The sequence below is a fragment of the Phragmites australis genome, chromosome 5 (assembly GCF_958298935.1).
Source record: "Phragmites australis chromosome 5, lpPhrAust1.1, whole genome shotgun sequence".
Taxonomy (NCBI): Eukaryota; Viridiplantae; Streptophyta; class Magnoliopsida; order Poales; family Poaceae; genus Phragmites; species Phragmites australis.
This window is the reverse complement of record NC_084925.1, coordinates 39,074,986-39,098,627: the sequence shown is the minus strand read 5'-3', so window position 1 is coordinate 39,098,627 and position 23,642 is coordinate 39,074,986. Positions and strand designations below refer to the sequence as shown.

The following is a 23,642-nucleotide window of genomic DNA, read 5'->3' as shown; positions in this document are numbered from 1 at the left end:
GGCGTATTACCGGTACAAAATGATTCTTGCCCAAGTTCGAGATGGGCGCGATTCTGGAGGGCATCGCGCGGTGGCGCGTGACGATGGCGGCCGTCGTGCCGCCGCTGGTGCTCGCGTTGGCCAAGAATCCCGCGCTGGAGAGGTACGACCTGAGCTCCATCAGGATCGTGCTCTCCGGCGCCGCGCCACTCGGCAAGGAGCTCGTCGACGCGCTCCGCGCCCGCGTGCCGCGGGCTATCGTCGGGCAGGTCGGTATCTCCGCTCCGTTTGCTTCACTGCTTCGAGTAACACTTTTAAATTAGCGTGCTAATGCCGTCGAAAATTCACTTTAGTGCATAGGTGTAGTAGGTAGTACTAGCGGTCAGTAGACGTCTCCGTAGCCCAGTCCGGACTCCGGAACCAGAGACAACACCAGACATGTGCGTAGGCGTGCAGCACGGCCGCTTGATTGAGACGTGCGATGCGCGACAATTGTTCACGTGTATCGCGTCAGCGCGAGACAGGTCCCCGCCATGCATACACACAGCCGCGAGCCTCGTCGGCGCACGGCCCAACGCATCTCCACCCGCCCCGCGATGGGCGCGAGGGCGAACGCGGCTGTAACACTCGCAGTTTCGCCGCGATTTTGCGATGAACCGGACGAAAATGATGGGTGTCGACGTACGTTGTTGCACAACGCGCGCGCGTGCGTGCAGGGGTACGGAATGACGGAGGCCGGGCCGGTGTGTCACAGACCTCGCGGCGATCTCGACCCGATCAAGCAACACAATTCGATCGAACGAGAAGAACAGCAAGGGAGAGGTGGTTCACCGTCAGGCTATGTCTTTCTTTCAGTTCAGAAGGTTCATTTGTTCAGTTCGAATTAGTTACAGGCCACCCGATTGAGGACCCAACGCACACTCGCACGCCTCCAGCACACGCCGGTCTGTCCGCAGCGCGCGAACACTCCCGCTCCGTCACGCCTCCGTCGGCTCGGTTGTTGTCTGTGTTGTGCTGGACGAGTAACAGTCCGTCACATTCCCCATCAACGGCGACAAAAAGCAGCGACATCTTCCCAGGTAGCCAAATTCGTGTCCAGACCTCTCCATTTCACCAGAATTCGAGGAACAATAGTCTTTCCTATCTTGATTAATTTCTAATCGACAATAGCTTCCGGTTGCTACATTTCTTTTGAACATATTTGGAAAACAAAAATTCCTCTTAAGATAAAGATTTTGCTATGGCTTTTAGAACAACAAGCTCTGCTTACTAAACATAATATGATTAAACGTAATTGGTCTGGTGATGGAACTTGCTACTTTTGTACATAGAATGAATCCTGCATTCATATGTTTTTCCTTTGTCCAGTGGCTAAAGTTGCTTGGGATTTTATTGCTTTATTTCTAGGTATTGATACTATCCCAATAATGTTAGTCAATGTTATACCTGGATAAATTCATATCTACCTCATGGAAAGAGTTTCCATATGATTGGCTTTGATGTTGTTTGTTGGGCTATGTGGAAAGCCCGTAACAAAACTTGCTTTGAGAAAAAGTTGATTCATGAACCTAACGAAATTATCTTTCATGCTTATTCTTTTTTTTTGAAAATTTGGGTAGATTTGTTGAGAGGCATGGACAAGGAGGATCTAATGCAAGGTGCCCAAGGTTTATTATCAATTGTGATGAACATTCTAGCTTCTCGATAGGAATCTTCTCACTCAAGAACGTTTCCGAGTTTTTGTGTGACAATTGCTGAGGATCCGGAGGATGAGGATGTTCATAACCATTCTAATGGTGATGACATGAACCTCTGAAGTTTATATTTCTGTTTTATGCTACTATATGAGTTTCTTTTGTGTTTGGCTGATGGTTAATGTTACCCTTTTTGGACTTAGTTCTATGATGTTATGTCTGGTAGTTGGTACATTTACGTCCAATATCTCTTTTGGCTTTGTTCTGCTGTTCTCTATAATTGCTCTTAAGACTTCCTTGTCCCATCTCATTTGTGGTGAATGTAAGAAAGACATAACTATGGTTAATTTTGTTACATAGTAATGAAATGGGGTATCCCTGTATTAAAAAAAACTTCCAGTTGCTAAGACACCTATAGAAGTTAAGGAAATGGAGGAAGATGAGGACTGATCGCCATTGTCAGACTAATTGCTCTCTTCAATTGTGAAACATGAATCACCGGATGGATTTGGCTAGAGCTCAGTAGCTGCAACCTGTATGCAACATAACCCACCTTCTCTTGGATCGGAAATGGGCCATAGTGTCTGGATGACAACTTCTAGTTTGGTCTGTTCACCACCGATGACTGAATATAATGCTGCAATTTGAGAACACTTGATCATCGATCTGGAATTCCTAGTCAGTCGGATGTTTATCTGCCTGTTGTTTCATGTGGTGCTGGGAACGATCTAGATGAAGTCGAAGGAGCTAACACATCACTTCTTGTTCTTTGATCCATGTCGATAGATCAGGGACTGTACATTCATCTAATTGAAAAACACCAAAATCTCAAGGTTTCTGACCATAGACCACTTCAAAGGGTGTCACTTCGAGAGATGTGTGATAGGATGTGTTATACCAATACTCTGCTAGAGCAAGCCAATGAAACCAATTTTTAGGACAAGAATGTATCGCCCACCATAGAGAGGTCTCAAGACATTGGTTGACACGTTCAGTTTGCCCATCGGTCTATGAATTGTAAGATGAATTGAGCTGTAATTCGGTGTGGGAGAGCTTGAACAGTTCTTGCCATAAGGTACTTGTAAAGATGCGGTCCCAATCAGAGACAATCGCATGCGGTAGACCATGGAGTTTGAAGATGTGCTGCATAAAGAGCTTAGCCACTTGCAACACTGTGAACAGGTGTGACAGTGGTAAGACATGAGCGTACTTACTAAATGTGTTGATGGCCACCAAGATAGTGTCGTGATTACCGATTTTAGTAGGCCCTCGATGAAGACCATGGTGACTATGTGCCAAGCCTAATCAAGATTGTTAAGTGGCTGCAAGAGGTCAGGTGATGTGGTGCACTCGGTCTTCGCTTGTTGATAGATGGAGCATGACTGAACATATGCCTTGATCATCTTCTTCATGTTAGTCCGCATGAAAATTCATTTAATGCGATGATAGGTAGCAAAGAACCTCGAGGGTCTACCCAATGCACTATCATGGAGAGCTGAAACAATATGTTTCTATATGTTAGCATCGGTCCCGATCTAGATATGCCCTTTGAACCTTAGATTTCCATATTGAAGGACAAAATCAGAGTGAGATGACCCTAGTAAAGACAGTTCTGTCAACAATTGTTTGGTGAATGCATCTTCCATGTAACTTTGAATGACTACTTCCAACCATGCTGGACAGCATACAATTTCAGCAGACGGGGAGTGAGGACGGCGTGACAGTGCATCAGCAACCTTGTTAAGCCCCATGAGCTTGGTCAGAGTGCGTTGCTGAATTGGAGTATGGACATGTTGCTCGATCAAATGTATTAGGCTTCGATGGTCTATTTTGATCAGGAACTTAGTATGTTGGAGGTAAGCTCACCAGTGATCAATGGACAATAATATCATCGCCAAACACTCTTTTTCATACACAACCAGACCTTGGTTGCGCGGGAACAAAGCCTTATTGAGGAATGCGAAGGGGCGTCCCTCCTGCATGAGCAGGACTCCAATCCCCCGATTGCTAGCATCGGTCTCCACTACAAATTTCTTTGAGAAGTCCGGTAGTGCCAACACTGGTGTTTCAGACAAATGGTTTTTGAGTTTGTTAAAGGCCTTATCTGATCTAGGTGTCTAAATGAACAATGCATGCTTCTTTAGCAACTCTATCAACGGTTTAATAATGAGACCAAAATACTTGATGAATTTGCAATAGTACCCGACCAATCCCAGGAAACTACGGAGTTCTTTGGCATTTGCCGGCAATGGCCAATTTTGAATGTCTCGGATTTTGTCTCCTGATGAAACTCCTTCCTTGGACATGGTGTGTCCTAAATAGGAAATGGTCTACTATGCCAAAGTGCATTTGGATAGTTTAACCTTCAAGACATGTTCTTGTAGGATAGTGAACACTTTCTCCAATAGAAGCATGTGTTCTTCAAGTGTACTGTTGTAAATAAGAATGTTATCGATAAAGACGAGTACTCCTTTCCTCAACAACGGTGCCAAGATCTCATTCATAGCATTCTGAAATGTCGTTAGATCTCATTCATAGCATTCTGAAATGTCGTTGGCGCATTGCACAAACCGTAAGACATTACTTGAAATCCAAAGTGACCATGGTGTGTTTGAAACATCACCTTAGCTTCATCTTCCTCAGACAATTGGAACTGATGGCACCTAGCCCGAAGATCAAGTTTAGAGAACCAAGAGGCATCGTCCAGTTCATCCAATAATTCTTCCATGATTAGCAAAGGGTATTTGTTCCTCATAGTTATTGCATTTAGATGATGAAAGCCAATCGCAAAATTTGCAGGTTCCCTCTTTTTTCTTGACTAAAAGAACCAACGATGAAAAAGGACTTGTGCTAGCTCTAATGATGCCACTTTGAAGCATTTCTAAAACTTGCCTTTCAATTTCTGCTTTCTGCTCTAGAGTGTATCAGTAGGCACGAATACTTATGGCTTTGGTCCTAGGTAAGGGAGGGATGTGATGATCACATGCCCGATGTGGCAGTAGAGATTTTGGGTCCTCAAAATTTCTACAGAAGTCATCACTACAGTATGCACTACATGCGGTATGACAATGTTGTCTATTGTTGGACAGTTTTCAAACAGATACATTAGATGTTTGATGGAGTTGCTTTTGAGCAGCTGCTGCAACTGAATGGTTGATAAGGATGGACAAGCATTTAACTTGGGCACAATACCTTGCAATGATATCAATTTGCCTTTTGTGATGAAATGACATTCTCTTTTTGTCCCATTGATGAACAATCATGCCGTGAACCTCCAACCAATCCATTCCCAATATGATGTCATAGCAGCCTAGAGGCAAAACTCTCAAATTTGTCTTGAAAGACTAACTTGCACCCACCACTCACACATGGATAACATGCTATCACAATATATGTATCCTCCATTGGCGATCTTCACTCTCATTTCTGGAAGAACAGTGGGTTTCTTGCAGAGTTTGCTAGTTGTGGAGGAGTTGATGAAATCGTGTGAGCTCACTGAGTCCACCAATATGAGAATTTTCTGATCCTCAATCATACCTAGCAGTATGACAGTGCAAGCTCCATCAGTTCCAGTGACAACCACTTTTGAGATCGACATCAAATTGTCCCCATCTGAATCTTCGCTCTGAGGTGCCACTTCCACGCCTTCACGATCTTTCAATAGATCAAGCAGTTCCTTCATCACATGGAGTTGCAGTGTTGATGCATATTTGTGATGTGGATTCCACTTTCACCGCACTTGGAAACACAATTCTTGAGCCTTCTAGTATGCTCGTAAGGATGTTAGCTTATCTTCGGTTGGTTTCCTCTCGAATGCCCAGGCTCCTTCTACGCCTCTATGGTCGACAATAGTTCCTTCACCTATTCCCCGAGCCACTGGCATCATCTGAGGTAGGACACGAGCATTTCCTCGAACACCAGAAACATTGTCTTTGGGATGATCTCCTCTTATCCTTGGGAAGGTACTGATGCTCTCCTGCAAAGAAGCAAGAGCATACATAGTATCCAGATCTTTGGGGCGATGAAGCATGATCATAGCTTGAATGTCCTCATGGAGATCATCGACGAACCTGGTTATGAAAAACAATGGATCGAAGACCAGATTATGAACCAGGATCGAATGCATGATCATCTCAAACTTGGCCATGTACTCCTCCATCGTGTTGCTTTGCTTCATATTGAACAGCTACCAAATCAATTCCTCATACCGCTCCCTTCCGAACTGATTGCAGAGTTTATGGCACAATTTGTCCCAACTTCCTGAAAGCTTTTAGGCATGCAACCTGATCGTGTTGTTGCCGATGAAGTGGTATGATGCCACTCACACCCACATCTCTGGTGGCACAGTGCAGACGTCAAAGTAATCCTCACATCTTATTCTCTAGGATTCTGGATTCTACCGTCAAACTCCCAAAAAGTGGTGCAAGCTGCTCCGCAGCGATCATCAAATGTTTCTCGATCTGCTCCACCTGGTGATTCAGCGTGTCGATGGCTTGGTGCAGATCCGTCACCTCCATATCCAAGCTCGACCGCCAGTCATCGAACAATCTCTGTAGAGCCTCCATGTGCTCTTGCATCACCCGATTGTCTTGACGCTGCTGTAGCCAATCTTTGTTGTAAGCCTTGAGGAACATGGTGAATTGCTCCTCCATGTCCTACGCCTTCTGCTGCTGACATGGTGAATTGCTGCAGTTTTGAAAAGAGGTCTTCCACGGCGACGCTCCGGCGCAGATCAAAGGTGAGAGGCTCTGATACCAATTGTCACAGACCTCGTGATGATCTCGACTCGATCAAGCAGCTGTTGGGGATCATAGATCGCTATCGCTAGAAACCATGTGAGTAGGGGATCATAGATCGCTATCGCTAGATGCGTAATGCAACGGAAGAAGAGTTGGAGAAGATTGATCCAATGACGTGTGTCCCGATGTAGAGGAAGTAGTTGATCTCGACATGAACCAAGCGTCTCCTCCTAGTATCCTTGTCATCGATCAGCATCGCAATAACAATGGAAGTACTTCCACGGTATCCACACGTACAAAAATGAAACACAGTGCACCAGTGTGCTAGCATCGCGTTCACATCAGGCGATTGGTGGGTGGCTCAAGTGGATAAAAACCTTAGGACTAACCAAATACGAGCCTTCTTAAATTAAGGGCTGCTCCAAATAGTTGCATGTATAGCTTGCTTGTTTGGGGCAACGGTTTGCTCCATATATATATAGGAGGAAAACCATGCACCTCCACATCTATTAGCAATATGGGACTAATAGATAATGAGCCTTCCTCACACTAATGGGTTTTTTAATCCAATTAATTGGCCCACTATGGATCCAATCCGTATTCTTTACGATTGCCTCTAGGGCATATCTCTAACAATCTACCACTTGCACTAGAGTCAATCATGCAAGAATTAAATTTCATCTCTTTAAGTGTGTGACCCGTTAGGTTCATGTGTAAATGGTCGCGACGCGAAAATCCTTTCTCTATTGCAAGTCAATAGAGGTACCTAGTAGCACATATTGACTCCCAAGAACACATAAAGATCACATCAGCGGAACCTTAATATACACACACATCAATCCCTTTGTCACACGATACAAGTCAAGCTCAAGGCGAGATATATGCCACCCTTATGATAACTCAATTATTCACTCGATTAAATAGTGGATTCATCATGATTAACTCTTAATCATATTGGCATGGTCATGTACTTTCTCAATCAACTACCTATAAGGGTCTAGAGATATATCTCCCGTTATACAGGAGGGGCAAATTCCATCTTGATCGCTCACATCTCATGACATATTTCATAACATACCCGAAAGCAATCTTTATAACTAACCAGTAACGGAGTAACCTTTGGAAGCCCCTAAGAGTGTTACTACATATTCTAGAATCAATGATGATCTCAGGTCAAAGGATTCTATAGGTACACCATTTGAGACTACAACTGATGGCACTTCACATAACTATCCCAACAGTATCTCGAGATGGGTTTGACCAACACTATGTTTATTAACATATGCCCATATTATTGATTTGATATCTCTATATCAATTATCTATAAAGCATGATCATCAATCAATACATGTACTGATTTGTGAATCATTATTGTTCCATATGATGATGTGAAACTAGGGACTATTTTAGAATGACATCAGACAATGAGTCTCATGAGCAAGGTACGTACTTGCTAATCAATATCTATAATGGTCATTCAATGAACAGAGTAACAAATTACTTGAGACAACACAAACATATAAGTGATACAATCATCTTCATGATTTCCTTTATGGCATATCAACAAAACTTTCCTACTTGCACTAGAGCCAATCACATAGGTATCCAATACCTATTGCTCGATAGTGCACCTTCTTTCAGGTTGTAGGATAAAACAAGCTAATAGATCAAATCAAATAGGTATCCAATACCCATTGCATGTATTTACATCCCTTCTCCATTCAATTCAAAATAATGTATCTATGCCAAAGTACATGCTCAAAATTATGGTGGTACTAATGCTCCCAGTGCTCGAGCAATAGGTCTACTATCGACAATAGAGACCCATTGGACTAAACACATTGCATAACTCAGAAACTAATTTTTTGATCCAAGCAATCTCGAATGCGACTTCAAAAGCGGTGGTGTACTTAGCAATAATTGTAAAGTAGACAATGGTTCTTACACAGAACATTTCTAGCTCACTGTTCCATCATTTACATAAAACCAGATTCCACACCATGATTTCTTTTGTTGGTTTGGAGCATCGATGTATTTACAATGACCTTTTCTTTCCTCCAAAAACCATGGTCACATCCTTGTTCTTATCCAATATTTGAGGCTGATTTTTCCTGATGACTATCAACAGGACTTGTGATTGATATCAAGATTTTCTTGCTCATCAGGTGTCGCAATACACTAAGTCATGCAAAGACTGATGTTGCATGGCATTGGCAAGAAAACTCACCTGGAGTCCTGCATATTGAACTATTTTAATACCTTATTAATGTGCGTTCTTCGGTTTAATCTCATTAGCATTTTTCCAGGTATTTTATTTAGGATATCGTGCTTATCAGGTGTCACCACACACTCATTCTCGCAAGTGCCAACACTTTGGCCTCCTTTTATCTATCTATATAGGTCTTTATGCCCTATTTATATTGTCTTTCCCATAACTTTATCTTGAAACCATTTCTCAATGAAGATTTGAGAAACTTAATGCACTAGATTTGTTGTAAACACAAGGTTCTTACTCACTCTTGATGGAGTCAAACTCCTTCAACCACCACATCAAAGTGAAAATCCCAACTCTGATATGCTTGCCTCAATCCACATATGGACTATCGAAGCTTCCATAGCTTCCTAGAATATTTCAAGATTATCAAAACCATTAAGTTGTATCACATACATGCCTTAACTTAGGTTTCCATAAAGGAAAGCTGTTTTGACATCCATTTTCCATATCACAATATGCAGCAATCGCTGGGACGATCCCGGTAAACTTTTAGCATTGCGACGGGAAATATGTTTCATCATAATCAATACTTTGAATTACCATGAAACTTCTCACCACAAATCATGCTATGCAGACACGAACATTTTCATCAGTATCTACCCATTTTCCTTCAAACCCATTTACACTCAATAGTTTTTACACCATTGGGTGGATCGACCAAATTTCAAACTTGGTTTTCTTCCATGGATTCTAATTCGGATCTCAAGCCATCTCTCAGAGTTTGGTCCCACCATTACTTCAGTATAGTACTTGGGCTCATTATTGTCCAACAATAATATACCACGCTGCTCCGTGGTTAGGAACATAAGCATCTCAGGAGCACGACTGACCCTGTCCAATGATGTGGAGTTAGTGTCTCCATAACATGTTCTGCAACATCCAGTTATGGTTTAGTAGGAGTTGAAATATTTTCTGATTGTTCCCAAATCACTTTGAGTTGCACCATGCTCCCACTAACTTTCATTCAAAGAAACTATTTCTCCAGAAAAATACTATTCTGGACGACAAACACTTTGCTTTGTTCCCGGTTATATAAATAATATCCTTTGGTTTTCCTAGGATACCTCATAAAGAAGCATTTATCTTATTTGGGAGTAAGCTTATTAGACATTAAACGTTTTACATAGGCCTCACAACCCCACACCGTAAGGAAATACAATACGGGACGCTTTCTGGTCCATATCTTATATGACGTCTCCCCCATAACATAGGAGGAACTCCTTTTAACGTGAAAACAACAATTTCTAGAGCATACTCCAGAATGACAATGGAATACCAGATTAGCTCATCATACACCAAACAATGTCCAGCAAAATACAGCTCGTTCATTTAGACATCCATTTCGTGAAGGCATGTCGTGCAGAGTCAACTGTGAAACAATTCCACATTACTTTAAGTGACCATCAAATCATGGCTCAAGTATTCATCTGCATGATCCAATCACTGAAATGTAATTATCTTGTCCGTATGATTTTGTACCTTATTCTGAAACTTCTTGAACTTTTCGAAGGATTCAAATTTGTATCGAGAGCTACTTTTAGCTATAGAGCTCCTCAACCCACATACATCTATATGTACAGGAGCTAATAACTCACTCGCCCTTTCTCCTAGACCGGTGAAAGGTAACTTAGTCATCTTGCCAAGTAAACAAGATTCACACATGTAAAATGATTCAAAATCAAATGAATCTTAAAGACCATCCCTACGGAACTTCTCCATACGTCTCTTATGACACAAGCAACAATGCCAGATAAAAGTGGAGCCAATCAATGTTATAGACTCACACATCCTTAAAATTCTATTCACCAATGGATCATCACTAGACCGAGTTGCTAGAAAGTTAAACAATATTTGTCCACAATCCTTTACTTCCAAAGCAGTTTTTATAGTTATAGTCAAATTAAGATCAAAATAACAATTATTCCATTCAAAACTCTGAGGATAATAATGAAGCTATAGTGCCAATCGACCAACACAACAAACCATTTGATATATTGTCGATGCACATATCAACTTCACATCTTGTCAAAAACTCCAGTTTGATTCTAGTATCAACTACCCAGGAGTTATAAGAGAAAATGGCAAGATCTAAGTCTATATCATTGGTATCTAATGCTAGAAGTCATACTTTCTTTCCTTGTTTGAAAACTTATAAGTAATCCATGTTTCTCTTTGAACTATCATCGTATGATTACGGCTCTTTAAGTGTTATGCCCCACTTTTTGAACATGTACACAAGCGAGGCTTTCGTGATCAAGTATCTTTTAGCCAAGCTTGATTCTCCACAAAGCAATATGCCCTCCAATCATATTGAAGTCATATTCAATGTGAGGCAATGGACATAAAGTGAGTAATCATGGTGTTTCCCATAAACTTCCTTAGTTACAATATAGCATCTTTGAGCTAGTTCATCAGGATAAGAAACTCTAGAACACGTCATTTGCATCATTGAGTGAGAACAATTCCCAATTCAATTTTATATCAATCGTCACAATTTAATTCAGAAATTGTAAGGCAACTACTTCCAAAATCTACAACAAAATATATACAACGCTTCAAGACTATGTTTATATGTATCCTACAATAAACAATTTATCAGAAGATACTTCCATTGTATGTTTTCAAATCATTTCCCTCTAATGTCATACAATAGGATAAGATCCATATTCAACTAGGTTCTAGTGAGCTTTGGCATCACTGTTAGAAACCTAGGTGACATAGGTAAGCAACACATTGTTGATCATATCTCTATGTGACTCTTGTTTGTTAGGTGGCATCAAATGCTCTAGCTCCCAACTCCATACCTCAAAGCCCAAAACTGTTTTAATAGCTTTGTTAAGCAAACCATTATTATGCATGTATATATCCGATATCCACCCTAACTGGTTAAAATAAATGATGGCACCCTGCTTTGGCAGACCTACCAAACAATGATCAAAACCTATGTACATGCAGCTATTGGAAGGGCATCAATTACTCTTAATTTTTTTGATGAAAGCTATTATATCATAGTAATCATATCCACCGTATATAAAACATGAAAGAATAGTATGATAGGAATTAAAAGGATCACAAATAATCATATTGACTGTAGTATAGTATGGCCCCTTCATATAGTCATCATGCTCCAAGTCTCCATGATAATGTGCTAGTATATTACACCTAATAGCACTAGATGAATTGCATGAAAAAAGAAGTATCACAAGTCAATACGTAGGCCATTATACAATAACATAACAGTCTTTGGCTGTAATTAACCATGACACACAAGCCATAAAAATTGCACACATGCATCACATACATAATAAGGCCATACCAATCACAATATTCTCTGCAAAAACAAGTTAAGCATATAATCGAATTCTAATGTCGTGATATGAATATGTTATTATAATAATCTATACGTGTACACTATGCAACGACTATGAAAATCTCATTGAATTGATCATATCAAGCCAATTCTGAGTCATTCACAATGTCTTGATTTCCACTAGATCAATCATATTGATCATTGCGTGAGGTTTTCTAGAAACAACGATAACATACACAATCTCGATCTGCTATTTTTTTTCTACCATGCAGCAGCACACGCTGTTAGCCCCGTAGTGATTCCGGCCAATAGGGCAAGTCGCACACGTGGTCAAGTGAAAGATCGAGCTAATCTTTTTGGTCGTGTGATTCCATCGACTCACACCTCATTCTGATCCCAATTTCAACAAGTCGTGCATCGATCGATCCATCACATGAACAATGATAGATCCAATCTATTACTACCACATATCAACTATATGTGACCGATCCAGATCAAAAACTACGAACCTAGCTCTGATATCACTGTTGGGGAACGGGTAGGCTACACTAGCGCAAAACAAAATTTCTCTACCACATTCAACCAGAAAACCATGCGAGTAGGAGATCATGGATCGTTACCACTAGACGCGCAGTGCAGCGGAAGAAAAGTTGGAGAAGATCAATCCAACACCATGCGTCCCGATGTAGAGGAAGTAGTCAATCTCGATATGAACCAAGCATCTCCTCCTAGCGTCCTTGTCGTCGATCAGCACCGCAACAACAATAACAGTGCCTCTACGGTATTCACACATATAGGAATAGAACACTGTGCGTTAGTGTGCTAGCACCGTACGCACAACAAGGGATTAACCAAATATGAGCAATCCCAAATAAGGGTTGTTCCAAATAGTTGTCTGTATAGTTTGCTAGTTTTGGATCACGGTTTGCTCCATATATATAGGGGAAAACCCTCCATCTTCATATCTATTAGCAATATGAAACTGACAGAATAGACCTTCCTCACACTAAAGGACCTTTTAATCCAATTAATTGGTCAACTATGTATCCAATCCGTATTATTTACTATTGCCTCTAGGGCATATCTCTAACAGCAACACGATTTGATCGAACGAGAAGAATGGCAAGGGAGAGGTGGTTCGGGCTCTGTCTGCCTTTCAGTTCAGAAGGTTCATCTGTTCAGTTTGAATTAGTTACAGGCCACCCGATTCCTTTTACCATCTTACGCCTGTGGACCCAACGCACACACGCATGCCTCCAGCACACGCTAGTCAGTCCGCAACGCGTCAACACTCCCGCTCCGTCACGCCTTTATCAGCTCGGCTGTTGTCTGCGTTGTGCCGGACGAGAAACAGTCCGACACACGGTGCTGTCCATGTGCCCGGCGTTTGCCAAGGAGCCCACGCCCGCCAAGCCGGGGTCGTGCGGCACGGTGGTGCGCAACGCGGAGCTGAAGGTGGCCGACCCCGACACGGGCACCAACCAACTGCACGTACGTTTTGCTCGTAGCCTCGGTGTGTTGCACCGTGCACCAATGACTCATCACGCGTGTGGCGCAGGCTACCTGAACAACCCCGAGGCCACCGCGGGGCGATCGACGTCGACGGCTGGCTCCACACCGGCGACATCGGGTACGTCGACGAGGACGACGAGGTCTTCATCGTCGACCGCGTCAAGGAGCTCATCAAGTTCATGGGGTTCCAGGTCCACACCTGAAAGCCAGAAATGTGTATCCGTTTAAAACTGCTTCAACCTTTTCTGAAGCTGTAACACCCGTGCACGTGCCGCCGGCCGAACTGGAGGCTCTGCTCATCGCTCACCCGTCCATCGCCTACGAGGCCGTCGTCCCGTAAGACTACCGTTTCGATCGGTTGCTTTGATATCACAACACACCGGAAGAACTGCTCGGCTTGAATGGGTGTATGTACATGACATGACAGGCAAAAGGATGACGCCGCCGGTGATGTCCCGGTCGCCTTCGTGGTCCGCGCCGCTGACTCCGACATCGCCGAGGAGGCCATCGAGGAGTTCATATCCGAGCAGGTACTGTAGTCGGCTACACTACTGAACGTCACTGTGAAACGTCATCTTGGTAACGGTTGATGGACGCTAGCTCGGCTATTTCTGACCACATTTTTGTGTCCACGCTGTGCCTATTTTCAGGTGTTGTTCCACGAGAGCTTCATTCATTTCGCCAAAAGAAAAGAGGAAAACTGAGATCAGTTCTTGACGGTCACATAGCGAATTTGATAGACAAGCCAAGGCAGAACGGAATAATTAGTTGATTACCGAAGAGAGGAACAAAGACCCATTTAACCCACTGAACATATTTCTTCCATCGAGGCATAATTCACCATCCAATACATCCATGGCATTCATCCATGAAACCAGAAGATGATAAAGTGTAGCAACTTAACAACTGAACAAACTGTAAGGGGGCACAGCCACAGGTACGATCGTATTCGAATAAACAAGCGATACGAATCCTAATGAATGTGCAATCTTCTACCGGCTGAATACAGATACTATTCAGCACATAAAGCAGCAACTACCGGCTGGGATTATGGGAAGGTATTCAAAAGCTAATCAAGTCATCTTTCTTCGGATCCTGCTTTTTTGTCCCTTCCTGTGAGCTGCTTCCTCCCTTCTTGCCAAATATCATCTCGTCGAGATCATCAAGGATATCATCATCTCCACCTGACCTTGTTCTAGCAGCAGCTGGTTTTCTGACCAGGCCATCTTCATTGCCAACAGCAGTGGAATTTTCATGTTCTGGGGCAATCGGTATGACTACTGGCCGTTGTTCCGAGTGCTCTGAGGCCATGGGTTTGTTCATCTCTTCGTATTTGGTTAGCACCTTCTGGATCTCATCGTTCACACTCAAGGCCTCAAAGAGCACAGCTTCATTGTCTCCAACCGTCTCAATGATTCTCTGAATAGTGTGCTGAGATTGGCAGCATTGTTGCACAAGAGTGGCTGTCAAGTCATCCTGTGGTGGTAACATAACTAGTCAAAAAGTAACCTTCACAGAGTATAATTTGTACTTGATTAACAAATAATGGTGTTTCAGTTTTTTTTATTGGCCTTCCATGCCAGGCCGCAAGATAGCAGTCGGTGCTTAATGTAAAGCATGAAAATACAGTACATGATCAAACTAGTCCGGGATGCACAAAAGAAAAAGTGTAAACATTTCAAAATGTGCTCCCTAATCCTACAACAGTTGCAGTTGTTATAATGCAATGAGTGTGATTGTTAACAGGGAAAGCAATCAGCATGTCGTGCTCAACAAAGCACCATGGAGTACCTTTTCAGTCATTCTGATTACTTAAATGACTGTATAGACTATAGAATATGCATTATATTAAGTTGACAAGCAGCATGGACTGCAAAATATCTTGTTAGTAGTAAATAAAGTACTGCATCAATTTATTACCTAGTATCAGTACTGCAAGTGACATGAAGGAAAGGCAGAATTCTAAACATCTTGAATCGGATTCTCACTTCTCATAGAGCTTGAGAGTGAAATGAGTGAGCCGGACAAAGAAGACCACTATGGAAGTGAAAGGGGAAGGCTGTGCTTGAGAAATTTTTGCTATGAGGCTCTTTGAAGATCCAGGTAGACAAAGGATTCGTCATGGGGAGGTAGGTGAGGGGAAAAGGGCTCTGGCGATCATGGTGGGATCGGTACTCCTCTATATGCTGTAAAATGAATCCATCTGCTATAAGTATTTTTACTCATCAACACGACAGAACAAGCAATACCCGAATTTCAAGACATCTTTCACTGCAAAAGGTCCATGAGGAAAATATCTCTTGCATGGAAATAGCTATTTGTGTCATGATGTGTAGAAAAGCTAGGCAACAAGTGTAAATAATAAAATGAACTTAGGAATCAACTACACAAAATCTAGTTACCTGCAAAGCATCCTGCTGAGGAGAAGAGGAAAGAACAGTTGAAAGAAGTTCTATGCTGTTACGAGCTACATCAAAAGCTTCTTTTGTTTCTTCGGCAGTATATGTATGCACATGCAAATCTTCGAATGCCTGCTGGGGCAAGCTTGCATCAACTTCAGCTTCAGCAACTGATCGTGGTGGAGTAAATATGGGGGCCAAGCTCTCATTATCACGTCCAGGAAACCGCACTCCTCTTGATTTCAGGCTCTACACAAGAAAGAAATAACCATGTTAATTATTATAGATATTTATAAGGACTACCTTGGTTACTAAAGTACAAAACCTTTAGTGCAAGGATATAAAACATATTGAGCATCTGTAGTACTCCCTCCATTATCTTGTTGTCCTAGGATGTGTACAACCAAACTTTCAAGACTTTGACCACAAATGTATAAAAAAGAACGATACTGTAAGATATGCTATCACAAGTACTTCCATATCATCATACTTTCAATAGCTTTTTTCTAACAGATAATTAGAAAAAGTAATGGCAAAGACATGTATCAGATATTGTGTTGAGGTCTAAATGACCAACTAAGAGAATAAAGGGAGTACTGCCATCAAATTTGACATCAAAACAACCTGTAACTTATTATAAGTAATCAGTCCAGAACTATAGTAAATGATACCAGTGCTGCCTAAGGGCCGCTCATTATAAGTACTTGGTGAATGGCCTAAGGGCTGCTCATTATAAGTACTTGGTGTATGGCCTGATTGTACAAAATTATAACCATTAAAAAAATGCCAGTAAGTTCCAAGTACAAAAGTATGAAATCTGTGAAGTGTGAAGCATAAAACAGCTCAGTGGTTGCATACTTGCATGAAGTAATGTAATGTGCTAAAGCAACCTCACTTCAGCACGTTGCTCACAAAACAGATTCCTTTCTATACTTACATCAATGGAACAACACAAATTATTTTTTCTTTTTTCTTTTTGGCATGCACTAGCAGAATGGAAACAAACCCACTGCTGTGTGATAGAACGAGCCAATTGAAACATAATATAATTTGTACAGTTGGTTTGGTTGATGAATCCAGTGTAAACAAAACGAAGACTTATGTAACTGTGTTTGCATACCTTGTAGGTTTCTTCATAGACTGGCAAATAGCGGAGCTCATCACCAGACTCCCCCCATGCTTCAATCAGCGTAAGGGCCTTGTTCCTGTTATTCACCACCGTTTGAGGGTCATCAATCAACCTGACCATCTCATCAAGAACCCGCTCAGCCGCAACCTCTGAGAAGGCCTTCTCACAGTTCTTCACAATTGTCTCGAGAAGAACCAGCGCGAGGTAATGGACCCTAGCCTCCTTCAGCATGATTCGCTTCTTGATCCCACGGATGAGCTCCACACTGTTAACCTTCTCCGTGTTGATCAAGTCGCAAATCTCCAAGTTTGAGTTCCAGTCAGGCCCATCCAGGTTTTCCGAGGTGGCGTCCTCGACAATCTTGTCCGCGGGGGTCTGGCCCTGGAACAACTCCTTCATCTTGAAGCTCATGGAGCTCATGCCAGCCGTCATCTTCTTGCTGACCTCCGTCCCGGTGATCTTCAGGCGCTCACCGAGGGCGCTAACCTTGTCCATCAGGTTGTCACTCATTTTCGCCTAAAGAAGCCCCAAATTGGTAAATTAAAAAAAAAGGGGGGGCACAGCAGAGTTAGATCAACAGTCCAAAGCACAGGCGCGGACTTAACGTGGGGCAAGGGAATTCATTCGAACCCCCAATTTTTTTGGAAATAAACTGCTTTGGATACACTGATCTTGCACGCTAAGGACGAAGAACCTAATTGGACCATATATTTAGTTTCGATTGGACTAGCACCAAGCAAATTGGCAAAGAGAAGACCCCACCACAACAAAACGAACCCCTAGAAGAATCCGTCCAAGCACGCTAGGGTTTACTTACCAACAAATTAAAGAAGATTTCGATCCAAGCCCGGATGGATCTTCACCCCACGGCAGTCCAGCACCAGCAGAGGGCGCGGAGGAGTAGACCGACGCCTCCCGACCAGAGAATACTCCGGTGGACGAAGCCCTGCTTGTGGCGGGTGGCGGCAGCACAGAGAGAGAGAGAACCGATTAGATCCAAATATTTGAGAGGAAATTGAGGGAGCAGCCAAGCAGGAGAAGCGGAGGATTAGGGTGAAGGGTTGGGGCCTGGGGCGGGGGCGCACCTCCGCGACGAAATCGAAGACGACTTCTGCTATGCTGGGTGGAAGAATGGAACGGAATCCATCTGGAGCGACGTCTGCTTCTCGTACCCGTCGATTTGTCTTCCGCTTTGTTGCTTCGCGGTGAGTTCTTTCGCAGCCGCGGTCTCTTTCGGTGAGTTCTAGACCAACCATAAACCCCGTTACACTCCGCCGCCTTTTTGGTGCTGTTACATCTATGTTACTCGTAATTCTGAATGGGAAAATTGCAAACACCCCGCTCAAATAACCCATTGCACTTGGTGAATCGCCTATGAGTGCACGAAGCCAACAATTCCATGTCAATCAGAAGAAGAAGAAATCTAGGAACCAATTCGTCCTAACTTTTTTGTTAAGATGAATTCATAAATTCAGGTGTTTCAAACAGGAACAATATATATGAACTCGCCAAATATTTGTTTAGAGGGTTCTAATTTGTATAGCGTGTTTCAACGAAAAAAAAAGAAGAAGAGAGGGCTGTATCTCGTTTACCGCAGGCTCCGGCTTGGGAATTTGGAAACGACGGACGAGTATGGCAGAGCATTCTCCCCTCGGAGACGGACGCCACGACTTTTGAAAGGTGCCGTGTACCGACCACCACCGCCAACACCACGACGCGCGGGGCAAACCGGTCGGCAGGCAATATCAAAGCAACTCAACTCGTACAATATAATAAAAGAAGGGATCACACATGGAGCCATGGAGAAATCACAAGCACCAAAACTTCCTGTTGGCATTGCTTAATAGCAGAAGCACTTGTAAAGCTATTCGAGCCCACAAATGGCTACCTGCTAAAAACAGCCTGCCGAAATAGGTTACAGATTGCAGCGCATTCTAGACATCACCACCATCAGTAACTGGAAAAGAGATTTCACCAAGGTCACAGTCCATATATATGATGCTATGGATCTCACAAACATGGGTTGCAAAACGACAAGCTGAAGCAACAGTACAAATGTTACCCCTTTTCTGTCAAATCATAAGACAAGCGCAATACAGTAAATTGCAGAAGTCCATCCAAATATTCAGTTTCATGGGAGGTTAAGTAGATTTCTCAGTTCTTCCATAAGCAAAACAGGCACCCTTGGTGAGACTCTTAGCTAACTCTTGGTAGAAATCTACATCACGACGGCAGTAGCATAATACACTACTGTCGCGAGTTTTTCACGGATTCCTGCATGAGGTACCTGTAAACAAAATCCAGACATTTCAGATCGATGATAAAAAAAATATAGGGTAGAATGGTAAGAACATGTGCAGAAATGATAAAGATCAAGTGCCAGAAACTAAGGCTCCATTTGGATGCGAGAGAAACGGTTCCATTTCTCCCCACAATCACTCGGATCCCTGCCAAACTGTGCTTTTGGCAAGTGATTTGAATCCGAAATGGGAGAAACGTTTCTCTTCTTTACACTGAGGCAGAAACATGCAAAAGGTAGTTTCTCCTATTTCTGAATCACTCCATTCTCATTTACAATTGTCATCCTCTCTCGAGAATCAGAATCCATTGAACTAGTCAAATGATTGCACAAAGTGATTCTAATTCATCAGAGAAATGTTTCCAGGGAGAAACTAGAACCAGAACGTTTCTGGGAGAATCTAGAACCCTACCAAACGGACCGTAAATATAACTGATTTACAGGTATAATACAGTTTTCTAAAATTAGTCGGTACGAGTATAGAACTTCATAGTTCTTTCAAGCTCTAGTATTCCAAAATAATTTATGTCAATTAACCAAGTAATCTCTGCATCTTTCCTCAACTATTAAGTGAGAATATAAGTGTTCTTTTTTAAAAAAACATAAGAGCAAGAGCGCTGCCTCATTTCATTAATGGAGAGGAGAATACAAAAACCAACCTAAAAAGCAGGGACACCTTTAAACACCGGGAAGTGAGAATAAGCATTAACGAAGAAATGCAAAGTTAATGTGGATGACAAGAAGAAAAAAGGCAGCACTGCAATCTGAGAACAGTGAAATATCAGAGTTCAAGGGACAAGGATTACCTGCCAGTGTAAAACCCAGCTGCATACCATGCATTTAAGACAACAGCAAGATCACTATCTGCTCCCGTGGTGTCAAAATTCGGCCACATACCCATACTTGTGCTTTCCTTTCCAGTTTCAGTCTCTTTTCCTATATTGAAGATAAGAGGTGAATAGTGAGACGAGGTATATATGCATATTGCCCATTGTATGATATAATCATCTCAAGCTCAAAACTGGAAAGAAAGCTCGTGACCACAAAATACAAGTATAATTGGGAAGTACAGGCATACAACTAGCTATTGCATTCTTGCTAACTTATTTTAAGATGCCTAAAAAAGGGAAAGTGGATGAACTGCCACCGCTTCAAACACGAAATTGCTTACTTTGGGAGGCAGGGTCTCCAGATATTGTACTTCTCATGAAATTGAAGGCACCTTCGGTGGTCATCATTGCAACCTTGGTAACTTGATCGTCATTGGTTGATACCGTTGTTGGGGGCTGCATGAAGTTTGCACCGGTAGTGTATGTAGTGCTTGCACCAGGGCACTGATCACCTGAAAAATCAATAACATGTAGTCTATTTGCAGGCACTGGACTAGGGCTAAGAGATTTGAAAAGATGAAGAAAGCATAAACTAGGCACCTACAAGTCAATGATACGCTGCAACCACCATTAGGTGGCACAGAATCAGAACTTCCACTTGGCTGGCCAGCTGAACAGCAGGAGACAGATACCAGGGGAACATTCCAATAGCAGCATGAGGATTGAGCGGTGCAAGAGTGTGGATCTGGTGCTGTACCATTATAGGCAGGCGCTTGCTGTTGTTGGTACATAGAAGCATATTCTGGTTCTTTATAATTCCAATAGTTTGTTTGTTGGAGTTGTTGAAGAACATTCCGACTCTGCTCCTCAAGCTCATAGTATCGTCTGAGCAATTCGGTGTGCTCCCCTTGCTGGCTTGAGCTCACATTTCTGTCAGCATCAGTAGCATCTGAGGAGAGTGTCTTAAACTCTGAAGCATGTATCTCTATGCCTGGATCAGTTTCTTGAAGAGGAGGAGCTTGCTCAATTGTCTTGCTTTCTTCAGAGGGCTCCTGTAGTGTCTCCATCGCACCACAGGGTATTTTGTTATAGTTGTCATCTTTCTCTCTGTGCCTTTAAAATCCACAAACAAAGTTAAACTTATCACTCTCACAAGAATGGAGCACTAAGACTATAAACAAGAATTTGAATCGGGTAAATAAATGACAAATGTGCATGCAAAGGTTAAAGATAGATCCAGGTGAATAGAAAAGGTAATGTCTTTAGGCCATTGCACATTTTCATATGTTTCAAAGAAATTGAAAATCAAAGATCTCAGCACCTCCAGTTATCTGGCACTCTGCATTTTGAACACAGGATGAAGACTTAATCAGGTTGAAAAGGTAATCACAAACTGGCTGGCAACAACTGGTGCCTAGTTTCCCCAAAAAGGGCTGGATTTGCCTAACGACAAGAATGCATGGCCAAAGCTGGCTGCTTCTAAGGTTTTTCCTTCACCAAAACACACGGTCTACAATATTCATCGGGAATATTGGGGAGACATTAGATAGACAAAAGAGTAGTTGGCCTCAAATAATAGTTTGTGTTGGTCGACTGTTTACAAAATGCATAACTAGTTGATGGTTGCATAGCATCGTCATCCCCATACTTTAATTCTTCCCATTTACAAAAAAAGTGAGTTCCAAACAGAACAATCAGATACAAAGATGGGAAAGGAGAACAGGTTTTTTTTTCATCTGGCTACCCTTCTCTCCACTGATCTCAATACTCATGCGATGCTAAGTTTTTCCATCAGTAAGTACTTCTTCAACTCATGTAACACTACATTATCTTCACATAGCATAGTCACAAACTCATGATCAGTCCACTGCAACAGTTCAAATTACAAACAATGGCCAGTCACTGAAGCTGCGAAAAAACTTACTCATCTGTTTCCTCTTCTTCTGCAGCAGCAGAAGCATGTTCTGGCTTTTCATTCTCACATGGCGTTGCTTGGGTATTCTTGCCGTGCATTGCCTGCCAATCATCAACGTTAGCCCGAAGCAAACGAAGTTCGAACTAATTGCAAAAAGGGGACAGACATGTGCATTCCCTAAATGAATTTCTAATCGCCAATCAACAAAACAAAATCGATTCGGCTCCCTATCCCCCAATTCAATCCCCAACCCCACCGCACCTACCCACCCATCCACCCACAGCATAGCCCGATCCCAGACCGTTCCAACTCGTCCCGCAAAGCCCCCTAAACCCTAAACCCTAGCAGCTGCGGCAAGAGTCGACTATCCCTGAATCCGTGGTAGAGGCCGGAGACAAGCGCGCATACCTTGAAGGTCGCGACGGCGCGGTCGAAGGCGTCGACCAGCGCCGAGTCGTCCCACAGCTCGCCGCCCTTGCCCATCTCCGAAATCACACCGACCTCTCGCGTTCGCGGTCGCGGAGCTCGCGGCTTCCTTCTACTCGGCGTCTGCGCACTTCCACTAGAATGGAACGAAATGCGCCTTCGCTCCGCCAAAAACCTGCCTCCTCCCCGAAGGCCGACGCACCCGCCCAACCGGCCCAACTGGGGCCCGAAACGAACCACACCAGTGGGCCCGTTAAAGCCCATCATAACTCTAAATGCGCCAGAGCTGCCCACCACGTTGACGGCCCAGGAAAGTGGGCGAGACGGCCCATTAACCAATCGAGGCATGTGGCATTTTTCATTTTTTATTTCGAAAAATAAAAAATAAGCGTCCGTTAGAAAAATTACAAAAATAAGTGTCATGCACCTATCGCCTTGTCGTCCTTCTAATGAAAATTATATGAAAATTATCTTTTTTATATACATATTATATCTTTATCTGAATTTTTTTTAAAGTTAGATCCTAGTATTCTCTATAAAAAAAACTAAAAAAATTATGACAATTTTGATAGTGTTTTAAGTTTTAACATCAATTGAACAAAGTATTGATATGCCCTAGAGATAATCATAAAGATTATTGTATCACATGTCTATATTCATATACTTCTGAATAATGTGTTATTTTAAGAATGACAATCGTTTATTTTGATTGGCAAGTATGTGATTTATTCATAAAACTATTTTGTTTATACCGTGATATTATTCTTAGTCGATCTCTGATCGCATATCATTATGATGATACATAAGATCAAAACATGTATTAATTGATGATCTACCAAATCAATAATGTGAACATTTATATTAGAGAATATAATGTTGCATAGACCCACCTTACGATACTATTGGAATTGTTATTATGATGTGTCATCAGTTGTTATCTTAAATGGTGTACCTGTAGGATCTATAGAATTGAGATCATCATTGATTCACAGAATGTGTAGTGACATATTTTGGAGCTGTCAAACGTTATTCTGTAACTGGGTAGTCATAAAGATAGTTTTCGGGTTTGTCATGAAACATGTCATGGGGTGTGAGCGATCAAAATGAAATTTGCTCCTCCTTAATAACAAGAGAG

General features: G+C 42.4%; 2 protein-coding genes and 1 pseudogene across 3 annotated transcripts; 1 reads left to right on the top strand and 2 right to left on the bottom strand.

Annotated features, from left to right (window-relative positions):
- The first annotated feature begins 26 nt into the window (after positions 1 to 26).
- On the top strand, positions 27 to 14,048 carry LOC133919577 (4-coumarate--CoA ligase 2-like; annotated as a pseudogene).
- Positions 14,049 to 14,307: 259 nt separating this feature from the next.
- On the bottom strand, positions 14,308 to 18,323 carry LOC133919575 (TOM1-like protein 1). The gene is made up of 5 exons (XM_062364009.1): positions 18,123 to 18,323; positions 17,855 to 17,983; positions 17,029 to 17,553; positions 15,912 to 16,157; positions 14,308 to 14,985 (listed from the first exon to the last, which is right to left on the bottom strand). Exons 3-5 carry the CDS (start codon positions 17,545 to 17,547, stop codon positions 14,572 to 14,574), a joined length of 1,179 nt encoding a protein of 392 aa, XP_062219993.1. The 5' UTR covers positions 17,548 to 17,553; positions 17,855 to 17,983; positions 18,123 to 18,323; the 3' UTR covers positions 14,308 to 14,571.
- Positions 18,324 to 18,820: 497 nt separating this feature from the next.
- On the bottom strand, positions 18,821 to 22,659 carry LOC133919576 (uncharacterized). Of its 2 annotated transcripts, none has more exons than XM_062364010.1 (6): positions 22,490 to 22,659; positions 22,091 to 22,182; positions 20,771 to 21,279; positions 20,508 to 20,678; positions 20,143 to 20,272; positions 18,821 to 19,324 (listed from the first exon to the last, which is right to left on the bottom strand). In XM_062364010.1, the coding sequence occupies exons 1-6, from the start codon at positions 22,562 to 22,564 to the stop codon at positions 19,285 to 19,287; spliced, it is 1,017 nt and encodes a 338-aa protein (XP_062219994.1). In that variant the 5' UTR covers positions 22,565 to 22,659; the 3' UTR covers positions 18,821 to 19,284. The 2 variants fall into 2 exon arrangements, with proteins under 2 accessions (XP_062219994.1, XP_062219995.1); XM_062364011.1 differs by having other exon boundaries at positions 20,924 to 21,279.
- Positions 22,660 to 23,642: the final 983 nt, after the last annotated feature.

Bases quoted from the DNA above. Each gene is read 5' to 3' on its own strand.
- LOC133919576 (XM_062364010.1), bottom strand. From the start codon at position 22,564: ATGGGCAAGGGCGGCGAGCTGTGGGACGACTCGGCGCTGGTCGACGCC. The intron at 21,280-22,090 runs GTAAGTTTTTTC...TGGATTTTAAAG, and splicing joins GAAGAAGAGGAAACAGATGA to GCACAGAGAGAAAGATGACA. The intron at 20,273-20,507 runs GTAAGCAATTTC...TCTTCAATATAG, and splicing joins TGGAGACCCTGCCTCCCAAA to GAAAAGAGACTGAAACTGGA.
- LOC133919575 (XM_062364009.1), bottom strand. From the start codon at position 17,547: ATGAGTGACAACCTGATGGACAAGGTTAGCGCCCTCGGTGAGCGCCTG. The intron at 16,158-17,028 runs GTATGCAAACAC...TTTCTTGTGTAG, and splicing joins TCTATGAAGAAACCTACAAG to AGCCTGAAATCAAGAGGAGT. The intron at 14,986-15,911 runs GTAACTAGATTT...TTACCACCACAG, and splicing joins CTCAGCAGGATGCTTTGCAG to GATGACTTGACAGCCACTCT.